We start from the raw sequence: 14,666 nt of genomic DNA, 5'->3' as shown, positions 1-14,666 counted from the left end.
TTCCAGATATCCGGAGGTATACCATACTACAGTTCATCTATTAAAACTATAATACCCTTTGATCAATGAACAAAGTTTAGAAATAACCTTCAAAAAAACTTTACAATATGATAGTTTTCTAACGTAGTTTTCTTAGAAACCCTTTTTTTTTCTTAGAAAACCTTAGCACATTCCAAACTCCAGAACAAGAGGTTGGTATACCACTACCATAATGAATTGAAGCCGGCGATGTTGTCTTTTAATAAAATTACAAAAATTATGTCTTCTTTTGCTTTGCATGTTTGTTTTTAGTGTGTACATTTTGCTCTTTTTCTTAAGCGGCTGTAGCATGTTGTATATAGACGTCTGAAGTATGTATTAGATAGACTTGAAGAGAATAATATTATATTTTAACATTGAACAAGTCACTGGATGCAGATCCTGGCTAGTCCAAACACTAACGATAGTTTATTCAAAGAGACAACGGACGACTTCATATCACAAGAGACACAAACAAACCAACGACAAAGAACACAAGATTTAATAGTTAAAAGATAGTAGAAACAGAGGAGCAACAAGCTTGTAGAGATTTTTTTATTTCACGAAGACGAAGCAAACGCTTAGAAGCTTTAAGACTTGGAGATTGGCGAGACATGGACACCAACTTGATGAACATAATCTCCAGATTTTCCATGAAACCCAACAATTTTATGATCCTTCATCTCAAACACAAACGGTATACCTCCATCCATCCCAAACGGTGGAGATGTACGTTTGTTTGTTTTGAACTTCACCATCGTCACAACTTCAGCTTCAAATCCAAAGACTTTATCGTAACATCCCTCCACCGATACGATGTATTCATTCGGAAAATCGAGCTCAAACTGCAAGAAATAAAAAAGATTCGTGAAACTTGGATCTCAAGAAAACGTTAAAGGGTATTGAGAACAAATAGAAAAACCTCCTCTGTTCCAAGAAGTGACATCTTCCCATGTCCATCTCCAGCTACAAGCTTCTTGCCAATGTCGTACTCAAATTTGACAAAGGAAACACCAGAGTCACCTTGTCCTACATAAATCTTCCTCACATCTTCATAGAAACCATCATCCCAAGCAGCACCGTGATTTCCACCTTTTGCTTCTAATTTCTTAGCAGGAACTGGCGCTGGAACCGGTGCAACTGGGGTTGGAACTGGTGTCGGAACTGGTGTGGGAACAGGCGCAAAACGCGCACCGAGTGCTGAGAGGCAATTGAGAATGAGGCCGTTCCGGCCACAGAACCCGACAAGCATGTGGTCTTTCACCGCAAGTACAAATTTCGAACCAGACGCTTTTCCAAATTCAGGAGAGACTCTCCCTTTTGATGTTTTGAAAGTTAGCGAGGTCACATCACCACAAAAGTTATAAGTCCCTTCCACTGATGTAACGTACTCGTTTGGATAATCCACCTTAAACTGCAAAACAAACTCATAAGCAAACTCAAATAGTAAAAGCTATAGATTAGGGCTAGTTTCGATATAGAGCTTACTACTTTAGGTTCTTCGCTCATCTTCCCATGAGAATGCCTCACCGATGTGCTTCCTTTAACATACTTGAACCTAACATAGCCAATGTTGCCACAGTTTAGTCCCACCGAGATTTTGCTTACACCATCATAAACTCCATCGTCCCAAGCGTTTCCTCCGAATCCACCACGAGGTTCTATATGCTTTAGCGGAGAAGTCGACGCGAAAAAGTGAGCTCCTATGGCATCAAGAGCAGAGCCAGACCTTCCATGGAAACCCATAAGCTTTGCTCCAGCTTTACCTTCCACCACAAAATCTGTTGAGAAAATGGCCGTGTTACCAAACATGGGAGATGTTCTGCCGTGTGATGTCTTGAAGGTAAGCGTCTTCACGATAGTTGTGTTATATCTCGCAACGTTGCTGTAGGTTCCTTGAATTGATGTGATATATTCGTCCGGATAGTTTAGCTCAAACTGAAATAACAACAACAAAAGAGCATTTAAATTAAAATAGAGAATAGTAATCAACATTGTTAGAGAAATGCAATGTCATATATACCTCCTTGAGTATTCCGGTAACGCTTCCATGCATTTGTGTCTCGAACCTTCCATCTTTCTCGTATTCTATCTTGATACAATCAACACCGTTCCCATTTTCACCAACAGTCACTTTCTTCACACCGGTATAACCAAGAACACCATCATCGAATGCATCTCCTTTGTTACCACCAAAAGGTCCCACTTTCTGTGCCATTTCTTTCCTGGAAACAATCAAAACCGTTTTCATTATAACGAATATCTGAAGAGTTGGGAAATAATGATTATAATCTATCAAAACTAAAATTTTATATCCTAGAAAAAACCTTATTCACATCTAGCATCCTATTAAAAAAATGAAATTAATCTAATCGGAAAGATATTTGTAACCTTAGTTCTGATTCAAGTAAGAGAGTGATGAATGACTGTGGGTTGGGATTTGCATATGTATATATACTGACACTCTTTGGTACGGACCAAACTAAAACCGAATGTTGATTTTATTTTTTGAGAGTGATTTTTCTACTGCTATTTACATTTATACATGTTTTATTTCCATATTTAGTAAGTTTTATAAGTTTAAAAATAATTTTAGGTAATCGAATCTTTCTGTATCGAGATAAGGATTTAGTAGGAATGTAAATAACGATTTGCTGCAAAAAAAAGTGGTTACACAAAGCGAAGTGGTTACACACGTTATATTGTGGACACGTGATGAAAATGCTCCACGTATTCTTCTAAGTTGTACATTTCTGTGTATGTGAACCTACAGGTAACGGAAAAAAAATTAACATCAAAATTAAAATGGATTTAAAGCGTGAGTCCAATGACTGGAAGAACAAGAGTATTCGATAAAATAGGATAATAAAAGATATGATATATAATAATGGGATAACAAAAATCAAACATTATTATAAGTGGTAACAACATTATTATAAGTGGTAACAACACTTATATATATGTGTTGAATTATTGGTTTTAACAATATATTATCTTTGAACCCTAAAATATTAATTTATTAAGTGACGATTTAGCTAAAAGAAATCAAACATTTGTAAGTATAATTCTAAATTTCTAAGTGGTAACAAAATCCTATTTTAATTTTCTCTGTTTTAACTTTTAATTTTGTTCCAAACAGCAGAGTATAAAAAAAGAATAAAACAGCAGAGTATAAGTATGCAACACTATATAATTTCAAGAACTATGATAAATACAGTAGTAAATCTGTTAAGAAAATACACTTTTGCAAGGTGAAACTAATGTGTAATCGTTACTTGGTATTTGGTAAAAGTAGAAGAGATAATTATCAAACTGTTGGTGAAAAAGTAGTTACAACCAAACAGAGCTAGCTAACATATGTTCTTTTTAGAAAGTGGCAAACCAAAGAAAGGCCATGACTTACCTAACTAGTTCACGCAAACACGAAGTCCTTGCGAATAAAGGAATGCATGAGTTTCATTCCAACACGCCAGTCAAGATTTTTCTCTTCATGATTTTCGTGTGCGCGTGTGACCAGAGAATCAAAACACAACCACAAAAACACACACGCACACACGCTAAGGCATTCACAGCAAAATACGCACAATTGGATGATTGTGTTTGTTTGCATGTTAGCATATGAAATATAAACATGACTAACTTTGTAGCCGATAATTATTTATCTTACCTAGAGAAATAACACAATCGATTTTAGGGTCCCTTGATTTTATTTATAATAAATATGGCTCATTTCGGAGTTTCCAACACATCCATCATCGCTCAATTAATTAAAAGAGATATGGAGAAAATAAGCAATTTATTGATACAACACGAACCATGAAACAAACACGCAGAGACTGAAAATTAAATATAAAGTAACAAACAAGCTGATAAAGGATCATATAGTAGCAACCATCACGATCCTCCCTTATTGAATCACATACACACAGCACAACGCAAACAGTTATCACCAAACGACTTTTTAAAGCGTTTAAGCAGACTCAATCCCATAAAAGAAAAGATCATCAAAACGGCCATTGGTCTGAGCTTTCCCACCGTGCATCACCAGCCCTTTCTTACCATCAATGGTTCCACTTGTGGAAGCCGACCATCCCCTAATATCTGGAGTCTCCTCGTCTTCACCTAACTTATCCAACCTCTCCCACTTCAATGTCTCTGTGTCCAGCGCAAAGGTCCCACCTATCAATTGTCCCGGGCCTACGTGAGCTTTTGGATCCATCGCAACCTCACCTCCAAATATCACAATGTGTTTGCCAGCAACCGCACTAGCGAAAACACTCCTCGCTGAAGGTTTCTCTCCGAACGTTTCCACCTGTGTCCACTTGTCTTCAACAGGATCGTAGTAATGAACATCATCTACTTCACACCCGTTGAATCCATAAACCACCCAAACCTTCCCTTGCACCACTTCAAGCCCGGCTCCTCCTCTTATGCTAACCAATTCTCCAGGAGTCGAACACGTCATCCACTTCTGATCAACGATGTTGTAAGCGTCTAGGTTCTTGAGCCGCTCCGTAGCACTCACTCCACCAAAAACATAAACGTTGTTCTCATCGGCTGCCATAGAGTGGAAGCTACGAGGAATGGGTCCTTCTTCGACCGGAGTTAGCAATTTCCACTCGTTCTTGGTCGTGTCAAAAGAGTAGAACCCGTTGTATTTTCTGGAAGCGTCTCGGCCTCCGAAGACATATAGGTTTGATCCAATAGACACCATGCGGACGCCTAAGCAAGAAAGGTGGGGAATGTCTCCTGTGGCTGGAGAAATGGACCATGTCCGGGTCTCAAGGTCAAAGACGTAAAGGTCTTTGTCGATAGGCTGATTTGGTATAAGCTTGTAAAGAAACCACCCTTGATAGTGCTTAGCACTAGCCCAAGACCGTAATACCCGAGAACCCGAAAGAATCAAAAGAACTTCTAAGTATGAAGAATAATATGGAAGAACTTTCAAAGAGATTTAGAGAACTTTGAGTAGAACACTCTTTCTTACTTTAAGAAACTCTCTTATTATTTCTCTTGTTCAACTTTTTCTATATATTACAAATGAGAGGATGAGGAGGTATTTATAGCCTCCTAAACTAGCTTACAAATATCTAGATTATTCTTACACAACCTCCTTACTTCCTAGATTTTTCTTTCTTACTCTCTAGATTTTTCTACTACATTTTCTAGATTTTTCTACTTAAGGAGGTGATGATAATTCTAGAAGGATTCTAGAATTTGAGTTTAATTTTGGATTTAGTCCAATAAGAGTTTATTGGCCCATAATTAAGCATAACCCAAAATCAAGTTTAACTTCAATACTCCCCCTTAAACTTGATTTTGTCCACCATTCCGAGCTTCGAGCGAAGTATCTCGAACTGACCTTTTGGTAGTGACTTGGTGAAGATATCAGCAATGTTGTCCTCGCTTCGAACCTCCAATGCTTCTATTGTTCCATCAAGCACCTTTTCTCTTATGAAATGATGTTCCAATTCAATGTGCTTCGTCCTTCCATGGAACACTGGATTATTGGCCAGCTTGATGGCACTTTGATTATCTCCATAGATGGTAACTGATTTATTGATTGGCTGAAACAAGTCTTCAAGGAGTCTTCGAAGCCATATACATTCTTGGGCTGCAAGTGTTGAAGCTTTATACTCAGCTTCAGTAGTAGACAAGGACACCGTTGCTTGCTTCTTGCTGCACCATGAAATGCTTGTGTCTCCACATAAGAACACAAACCCCGAAGTTGATTTTCTATCATCTAAATCTCCACCAAAGTCAGCATCTGTGAAACCGTGAAGAGAAACCTTGGCATTATACTTGTACATCAGTCCCATTCCAAGAGTTGTCTTCACATACTTCAATATCTTCTTTGCTGCTTCTAGGTGTGGCTTCCTTGGTGCCTGCATAAACCGGCTTACAAGACCAACCGCGAAGGCAATATCTGGTCTTGTAATGGTTAAGTATAGAAGACTCCCAACAAGAGACCGATAAGGTTGAGGATTGGCTAACAAGGATCCTTCATCGCGTTTGAGCCTTATGTTAGTGTCTAGTGGAGTAGAACGTACCTTTCCTTGGTGTACTCCAAACTTGTCGACAATTCTTCTTGCATAACTTTGTTGGCCGATGAATATTCCATCCTTTAGCCTTTTGACTTCTAGACCAAGAAAGTGGTTCAGCTCGCCTAACTTCTTCATCTCAAACCTCACCGACATATCCTCTTGTAGACGAGCAATTTCAGCATCATCATTTCCAGTGATGATCATATCATCCACGTAGAGGAGAACTACTACGTGAACTCTTCCGCTTTTCTTAAAGAATAGGCTTGGATCAGCACTTGATGCCATGTAACCGCAAAATTGAAGAAATTGAGCAAGCTTTCCGTACCAAGCTCGTGGAGCTTGTTTTAACCCGTACAAAGCCTTCTTTAGCTTGCACACATGGTTAGGATACTCTTGTGATTCAAAACCAGGTGGTTGCTCCATAAATATTTCTTTATCAAGTTCACCATAGAGAAAAGCATTCTTCACATCTAACTGCCATAATTTCCATCCAAAGCTTGCAGCTAAAGATAAGAGTGAGCGTACCGTAGTCATCTTTGCTACTGGACTGAAGGTCTCATCATAATCTTCTCCGTACTTCTGAGAGAACCCTCGAGCAACCAACCTTGCTTTGTATCTATCAATGCTTCCGTCTGCCTTTCGCTTTAGTCGATACACCCATTTACAAGAAACAGGCTGGGCATCTTTGGGTTTTGGAACCAAATTCCAAGTTTCATTTTTCATAAGAGCATCAATCTCCTCCTTCATTGCGGTCATCCATTCCTCAACTCCTTTTGCTTCTTCATAAGATGATGGTTCATCTTCATCTAGAGGAGCTGCAAAGTAACAAGAGTAAGTGGTGACGAACCTTTCATCTCTGAACCGAGCAGGTTTGACGATGTTCCTTTTCGGTCGTTGATTGGCGAGAGAACCATGATCATGCTCCTCTTCTTCATCTTGGTCAATGCTCCCCCTTTCACCTTGAGTCTCCTTTTCAAAGCTTTCATTATCACTTGAAACTTGAATAATTTGTTCATCAGTCTTAGAGGAACTTGAACCATCTTGCTCATCTAAGACTTGATGTGGTCCATAGTAGGATGAAACTTCGTCAAAGACAACATCACGAGACACTGTGTATTTATGTGTCTCTGGATCCATACACCTCCAGCCCTTCCGTTGTTCATCGTAACCGACAAAGATACACTTCTTTGCCTTTGCTTCCAACTTTGTTCTTTGAGAGTCAAACACATGGACGTAGCAGACTGATCCAAATATCCTGAGATGCTTCACCGTTGGCTTCTTCCCGTGAATCATCTCGTAAGGTGACTTCATGTTGTTTGGACTGAGTGGCATTCGGTTGATGACATAGGCTGCGCATCTCATGCCTTCTGCCCATAAGGCCTTAGGCAAATTCTTATCATGTAGCCAGCTTCTGCACGTCTCGGTTAGATGTCTAATTTTTCTTTCTGCTACTCCATTTTGTTGAGGTGTATATGGACATGTAAATTCTCTCTTAATACCTTCTTTTTGGCAAAAAGAGAGAAACTCCTTTGACATAAACTCTCCTCCATTATCCGTCCTTAGAGCCTTCAGCTTTCGACCAAACTCTCCTTCCACGGTGACCTTGAATTCTTGGAACTTTTGAAATACTTCTGATTTCTCCTTCACAAAGTATACCCAAGTGTACCTTGAGAAATCATCTACGAACAGCAACATGTAGCGAAACCCGGAATAGGAGGATGTTCTCGTTGGACCCATCAAATCACTATGGACCTTCTCCAATGGACCACTGCATCTTGAGGTTGAATGATCAAATGGAAGTCTATGTGACTTTCCATATTGACAACCTTCACAAATTTTTCCTCCATCTTGAATCTTTAACTTTGGAAGCCCATGAACCAAGTCTTTATTCACCATGACTTTAAGCTTGGTCATATTTATATGGCCAAGTCTTGCATGCCAGATGGAAGCATTGTCATTTGTACTCATCTTTTCCACATAGGCGTTTGAGGCCGATAAAACGTACAAATCTTTGACGCGTGCTCCAGTGTGAACAACATCCGCCTTTAATTCTTTAATATTCCTTAGGAACTTAACGTCTCTTGGGCCAAATAGAACATAGTTACCTGAGTCAACCGCATTCACCACCGAAAGAAGATTCTTCTTTACTCCAGGGACATGGTACACATTCTTGAGGGTGATCGGTTCTTCATCATCTCCTTTAATGACAACAGTTCCTTCCTTCTCAACTCGATGGATTGAATTATCGGCGGTAATAATGGCTTCTTTCCCGTCATGACGTTGAAGACTAGAAAATAACTTCTCGTCTCCGGTAATATGATGGCTACAACCCGAGTCTACGATCCAGTCATTTCTCAAGTTCTTAGTTGTGAGTGTACCTGGATGTGTAGGCTCCACCGTGAAACATTTCCCCCATTCTTCGTCTTCAATATGAGTTTTTGACTCCACCATATTTGTTTCCTTCAACTTGACTCGACAATCCCTTTTGAAATGCCCAAGCTTTCCACACCGGTAGCACTTGAACTTTTTCTTATCCATGGAAGATCTTTCACTTCCATCATTGTGTCTTGGACCTCTATCTTTGTTTTTCGCTTTGAAGCTTTGTTGTCTCCGAGCTACAAAGGCGCTTCCCGAGTCATCACTGATTTTGACTCCTGACATTTGCATGGCTAATGACTCTTGCGAAGCTAACAAATTCTCAAACTCTTCCAAGGAAGGCTGTGTAGCCCATCCTTGAACCGAAGTCACAAACGGTGTATACTCGGGCCGTAGACCTCGAATAATAGACCGCTTCAACCGTGCTTCAGAAATTGACTCCTCCGGGTTTAGAGTATTAATCTCAGAGCATAGGTTCTTTACCTTGATGAAGAACTCTGAGATTGAAGACTCCCCCTGCTTCGCATTCGCAAGCTCATTCTCTAATAATTGTAGCTTAGCCTCGTTCTTCTTGTTGAGCAATTGATCTAAAGCTTGCCAAATGGAATTAGCGGAAGTACACCTTGAGACATGCTCAAATATGCTTGCAGATATTGACCTCTTCAAAGCAAACTCCGCCTTGGCATTCTTCCGTGTCCACTCCTTTGTCGCTTCCGGGGTTGCAGCATTTCCTCTTGGTGGTGTTGTGCTGTTACCACCGACGACATCCCATAAGTCCTCACTCACCAGGTATGACTCCATGCATGACTTCCATAACCGGTAGTTAGATTGGTTTAGGATTTCCATTCCCAATCCAACAACACGACCCGTTGATTCCATACTTAGAATAAACCCGAGCTCTCTTTAAAACCCGATCTTGAAGAGCACAAGATTAGCTTGGCTCTGATACCATGTAAAGAAACCACCCTTGATAGTGCTTAGCACTAGCCCAAGACCGTAATACCCGAGAACCCGAAAGAATCAAAAGAACTTCTAAGTATGAAGAATAATATGGAAGAACTTTCAAAGAGATTTAGAGAACTTTGAGTAGAACACTCTTTCTTACTTTAAGAAACTCTCTTATTATTTCTCTTGTTCAACTTTTTCTATATATTACAAATGAGAGGATGAGGAGGTATTTATAGCCTCCTAAACTAGCTTACAAATATCTAGATTATTCTTACACAACCTCCTTACTTCCTAGATTTTTCTTTCTTACTCTCTAGATTTTTCTACTACATTTTCTAGATTTTTCTACTTAAGGAGGTGATGATAATTCTAGAAGGATTCTAGAATTTGAGTTTAATTTTGGATTTAGTCCAATAAGAGTTTATTGGCCCATAATTAAGCATAACCCAAAATCAAGTTTAACTTCAATAAAGCTCGCCACCAAATGAGTAAATCTTGTTTCCTACTTGTGCTATGGCATGTGAACATCTTAGTCCTGGAGCCTGCCCCTTTTGCTCCACCTTATAAATTAATAGTATTTGATAAAAAAATATTTTAAGCGATTTAGAGCAAGGTGAAACCCGTTAAGTTTTAGACCATGTGCAATGGGGCTATTCAACAATTGAACTCCCACAATGAACTTGTTGAAAAAAAATCAAAATGATTATTTGGATTCAAATGAGTTGAATATTTTCAACATGTTAAAACACCAAAAATCGGATCCACAAATGCAATATGTCAGTTTTCTAAAGAAAGAGAAGAGACACAATGATATATTTGATGCTTTTATTCTAATTATTTGTGATTAGTTTTATTTTATAAATAGATTAATTTAATTTATTTTTATATCAAATTTTATTATTTTTCATATTCTACAGATAGAAACTTGTTTTAACTAGTTTGAATAAAAAAATTAATACAAAATTTTACTACTTTTAATAAATTAGTTTAATTTTTATTACATGCAAAAATATAAAACAAGAAAGTAAATAAATTTTTTTAAAACTTACATTTTTAATTTGATTTTAGTTCTTATTTTTATAATTTGTAGATATCTTTTTAAAAAAGTTAATATGTAGATATATAAATATACAAAAGTAAAATATAAAATAAAATAATGGGGATAGAATGTTAAATTTTATTAAACAAAACTATTGTAGGTGTTAAAATGAAATAAATGTTGAATTATTAGGTGGAAGAGAAAAATATAATGTGGAATGTTAAATGTGAAAATGAAGGTATTGTTTTCACTACTGTGGATAGTTTAAGAGAAAAATATATATTTAATTATGTAACTATACTTTGACTTTTCTTAAATAACTAAACCAATAAACATAAACTACATAGTTGCTTGAGGTTCTTAGCAAGTTCTCAGAAGTTCTAAATAAGAACTTCACTCTCTTCTCTCTCATTTCTTATTATTTAATTTATTTTAAATTATAAAATATTTTCTTTAGAACTTAGAGATGCTCTTAATTCTTATTAGTTACACACGCGCATAATTATAGGAAAATTGGCTAATTGGGCTATATTGAGAATTGACTTGTTTTTATACCTTTGAATCTCTAAGTTTGTCTAAATATACCTTCGATTTTTTTTAAAAAATACGAAATTAACCCTTACTTAAATAAATAACATAACTTTACATAATATACTTAACTTAGTAATTATATTTATCTTATTAATTTTTTTTTAGAAAAGATCTAGAAGTTAATTATATTTCTTCTTCGTTCGCTCCACCTTCCTAAACGAAAAACAAAGACCAACGAAGACAAATTATTGGTACTCTCCAACCTCTCTGCAGTTTTTTTGGTATTTGTCTCCATCTTCAAAAACCACATATTATATAGATATGCATCATTTGATTTGATAACCAAGAGATATTAAAAAAGAAAGCACGACGATTGTTGAAGCAAAAAGAGATGAATTCAACCTCATTCAATATAAATTTTCGTCTAAGAACAAGATAAATTTAAATAAAATTTCCTAAGATTGCTTTTTAGATTTTGTTAAGATTGTTTCTTAGATTTTCTCAGATTTAAAAACAAAAAAATAACCGTAAATATAAAATATGTATTGTAAATAGGATAAAAATTAAAACACATATACAAGGTTACAATATAAATTCTAGCCGTTCTAGAACATAGCATAAAATTAAAAGTATGTTTTTCATCTTGGATATCTGATAGAGTGAAGGATAAAACATTGGTAAACGTTTTCTAGATTTTTCTGCAATGAAGTAAAAAACCTACAATACATATTGTATGTTAAAAATAACAAAGAATTTTGGTTAGAATTGACTCATATGTATTCTATATTTAGATAGATCATAGAGAAAATGTTACAATACGAATACTAACTTTGATAAAACGTTGAAGACAAGTAAGAACATATTTTTTTATCTTTGTAAAAAGGGTTAAATATATATTCTAACAAATACAGATCAACATATCCAAAAAAGTTTGGAGTTCAATTTTTTATATCAAAACTCTGTATAATTTGTAATAATTATTTTTAATATTATGTAGGTAATTATGTCCAAAACTGACAAATTAATGCAAAAGTATAGAAAGCCGAAAACATAATGATTATGGCCCACTTTCAATTTCCCCCATAATTATTCCGATCTCAAATATTTTGCAATTTTTGATTAAAAGTCAAGTTTAGAGTCATATATACACCACAATTCGTTGAATTTCAATTTAGTCAAGCAGTTTCCACTTATTTTACTTATATGTTTTTTTCTATAGGATTTTAAGATTCTGTAATATTACCAACACAATCCTTAGTTAATTGTGTTTTGTGTGTTTATAAGAAAAAGTGCTTTTTAATACCTTAATCCACTTTCCTTGCAAATCAGGAGTGGACGGGAAAGTAACATAGGCTCCAATAGAGTGTACAACATCGCTCGAACGCCCGTGAAATCCAATGATTTTGCCACCATGGAGAACAAACTTAACCCCTGGACTTGTCTCGATATGCTTATTGGTTTTGCCTTTATAAGTCTCGAACTTAAGATCCACGATGGATTCTTCGGTTGCTTTATCACGAAATGCTTCCACGTATACGAGGTAGTCATCTGCATCAATCTCAAACTACAAAAAAAAAAAACTCTCAAGCGCGAAACCAATTTTGAACAAAAGTGACATTTTCAACAAAGTAAATTATAGTACATGTGACGACATGTCCCGTGGATCACCCACCCGTCTCGTGTATCCGAGGCTTGTTCTACAGAATATCGATCTCAATTCCTCATTTATAAATCTTCACTCACTTCATAATTAAGTTGTTGATACACATGACATTTCTCGAATCCAAAGATCTCACTTTTTAACAACCCTCCTACTGGATAAGTTGTCACTAATTGACATACAGATTAATTGGTGACAACTTATTCTGTGAAAGGGTTATTAGAGAATAAGGTATTGGATTCGAAACACGCTAAATGTACCAACAATCTAATTATGGAGTCAGTGAAGACTTATAAATGAGAAGTTAATATCGATGCTCTGCAAATCCACCGGACGAATTTTCACAGTATATATTATTATTACCTCCTCAGTTCCTAGCAGCGTCTTTTTTCCATGTTCGTCCCCAACAACCACTTCAAAACCATCGACATATTCAAACTTGACGAAGGCTATACAATCTTGGCCTTGACCTACATATACTTTTCTAATACCGTCGTGAACACCATCATCCCATACACCTCCTTTCTTACCACCCTTTGCTTCCAGCTTTTGGGCCATCTCTTTTACGTCTGTTTGATAGTCTTGCGAATATTATAACCTGTAATTACGAAATTAAATTCCTAGATAAACTACAACAATATGGAACAGATGGATATAGGGATACTGAGGAGCTGACCTTTGAAGAAAGTAATGCTTTGTGCAGTGATCTATATTTGGAAATCGCATGGGTATTTATCGACCCATGGTAAGTTCACGTCGACATATTTCTTGACAGGGGCGGACCTAGCAATCATTATAACATGGGGCACATTATAGTGATTAACAAAATTAGTTGTTATAGTTGGTTTTCAACCAAATGTGCATGTGGCATTGTGAAGCTTAAACTATGTGTTCCTGGATGTTCAATAAAACTAATGACAATTTAAGTTTTTGTAAGTGGCACTTGCCCCACCTAGTTATCACCTAGGTCCGTTTTTATATTATCTCGTGATCCAAGAGAAATTGAATAATTTGAGTAATAAATTAATACATGTTAGCAGACGACGACGTATCGCAAGCAGTTGATATGAAAGATTTTGGGATTTTCACTAATATACATCTATTTATTTCATGGTATTAAAAGACTTTCCAACTCATACCAACCGATTTTACTTTCGATTTATACACATACCAACTCTACCTACTACACTTCAATCTGCCACTATGGCAAAGTGGTGATGCCCTTGACTTTATAAATGGACCCCATTTTAAGATAGGGCTGGATTTTACGGCAAGTGTAGTATTTAACATATATGACATATACTATAATTAGTAAACAGTACTGCATAGTTTCCGGCTGATATGTTGTTAACGAGAGTCAGGTTTTCTATGTTGTTAACGAGACTCAGGTTTTCAATCTCTTTTAGAGGTTTACTTGACCATGATATTTTGTCTTCCAATATAATCTTACTGTTGTTCTGGTTATCTTAATGTTCAAAGAAAAATTTCTCTTCCTCTAGTCGTTTTTTCGGTTTGGTGCTGTTGGGATTTAGTGAATCTATGTCTATCTATTTATTATCCGATTAATACGATATTGTCTATTTTGAGACTTAGAATCTAACCCGCATGGATTTAGTTTTAGACTCCATCCAAAAAAATCTCGTACTAATTAGAGTTGGATATCTCATTCTATATTATACACTCTTTGTCTAAATTTTCAATGTGAGACTTAGTTTGATATCTTACATCTTTCTCTCAAACGAATGACCATACTCATCTCGTGTGTTTTATCCTTCAGTGGATCATCTTGGTACTATCTTATACCAATAACCGCATGGTTTCCTTTGAAAATATATCTTCCATAACATTTCGTTCCTTTGAAAATGTTCTCCCACAACATCACATATTCCATGATCTTTTGATTTGATCTCTGCCATATACCTCTTATTCCTAACTTCGAAAGATATTTTTATTCTTGCAGATTTTTCACCAAGCAGCTCTGATACCAATTTTTGAGATTTAATGAGCCTATATCTAATTATTTATTATCCATTAGTACGGTATTGTCTAT

At 36.4% G+C, this 14,666-nt stretch overlaps 1 protein-coding gene across 2 annotated transcripts; it reads right to left on the bottom strand.

Annotated features, from left to right (window-relative positions):
- Nucleotides 1-367: 367 nt before the first annotated feature.
- LOC130501196 (myrosinase-binding protein 2-like) lies at nucleotides 368-13,436 on the bottom strand. 2 transcript variants are annotated; one of them, XM_056996073.1, is made up of 8 exons: nucleotides 13,293-13,436; nucleotides 12,980-13,214; nucleotides 12,260-12,520; nucleotides 2,715-2,785; nucleotides 2,042-2,243; nucleotides 1,507-1,956; nucleotides 941-1,432; nucleotides 368-863 (listed from the first exon to the last, which is right to left on the bottom strand). In XM_056996073.1, the coding sequence occupies exons 2-8, from the start codon at nucleotides 13,172-13,174 to the stop codon at nucleotides 609-611; spliced, it is 1,926 nt and encodes a 641-aa protein (XP_056852053.1). In that variant the 5' UTR covers nucleotides 13,175-13,214; nucleotides 13,293-13,436; the 3' UTR covers nucleotides 368-608. The 2 variants fall into 2 exon arrangements, with proteins under 2 accessions (XP_056852053.1, XP_056852054.1); XM_056996074.1 differs by having other exon boundaries at nucleotides 1,510-1,956.
- Between the last annotated feature and the right edge of the window lie 1,230 nt (nucleotides 13,437-14,666).

The sequence above is a fragment of the Raphanus sativus genome, unplaced genomic scaffold (genome assembly GCF_000801105.2).
Source record: "Raphanus sativus cultivar WK10039 unplaced genomic scaffold, ASM80110v3 Scaffold0117, whole genome shotgun sequence".
Classification (NCBI taxonomy): domain Eukaryota; kingdom Viridiplantae; phylum Streptophyta; class Magnoliopsida; order Brassicales; family Brassicaceae; genus Raphanus; species Raphanus sativus.
Note: the sequence above shows the minus strand (reverse complement) of the source record. Positions and strands in the feature narration are given on the sequence as shown.

Bases quoted from the DNA above. Each gene is read 5' to 3' on its own strand.
- LOC130501196 (XM_056996073.1), bottom strand. From the start codon at position 13,174: ATGGCCCAAAAGCTGGAAGCAAAGGGTGGTAAGAAAGGAGGTGTATGG. The intron at 2,786-12,259 runs GTATTAAAAAGC...CGTTACCTGTAG, and splicing joins TGCAAGGAAAGTGGATTAAG to GTTCACATACACAGAAATGT. The intron at 2,244-2,714 runs GTGTGTAACCAC...GATTGTTTCCAG, and splicing joins TCACGTGTCCACAATATAAC to GAAAGAAATGGCACAGAAAG.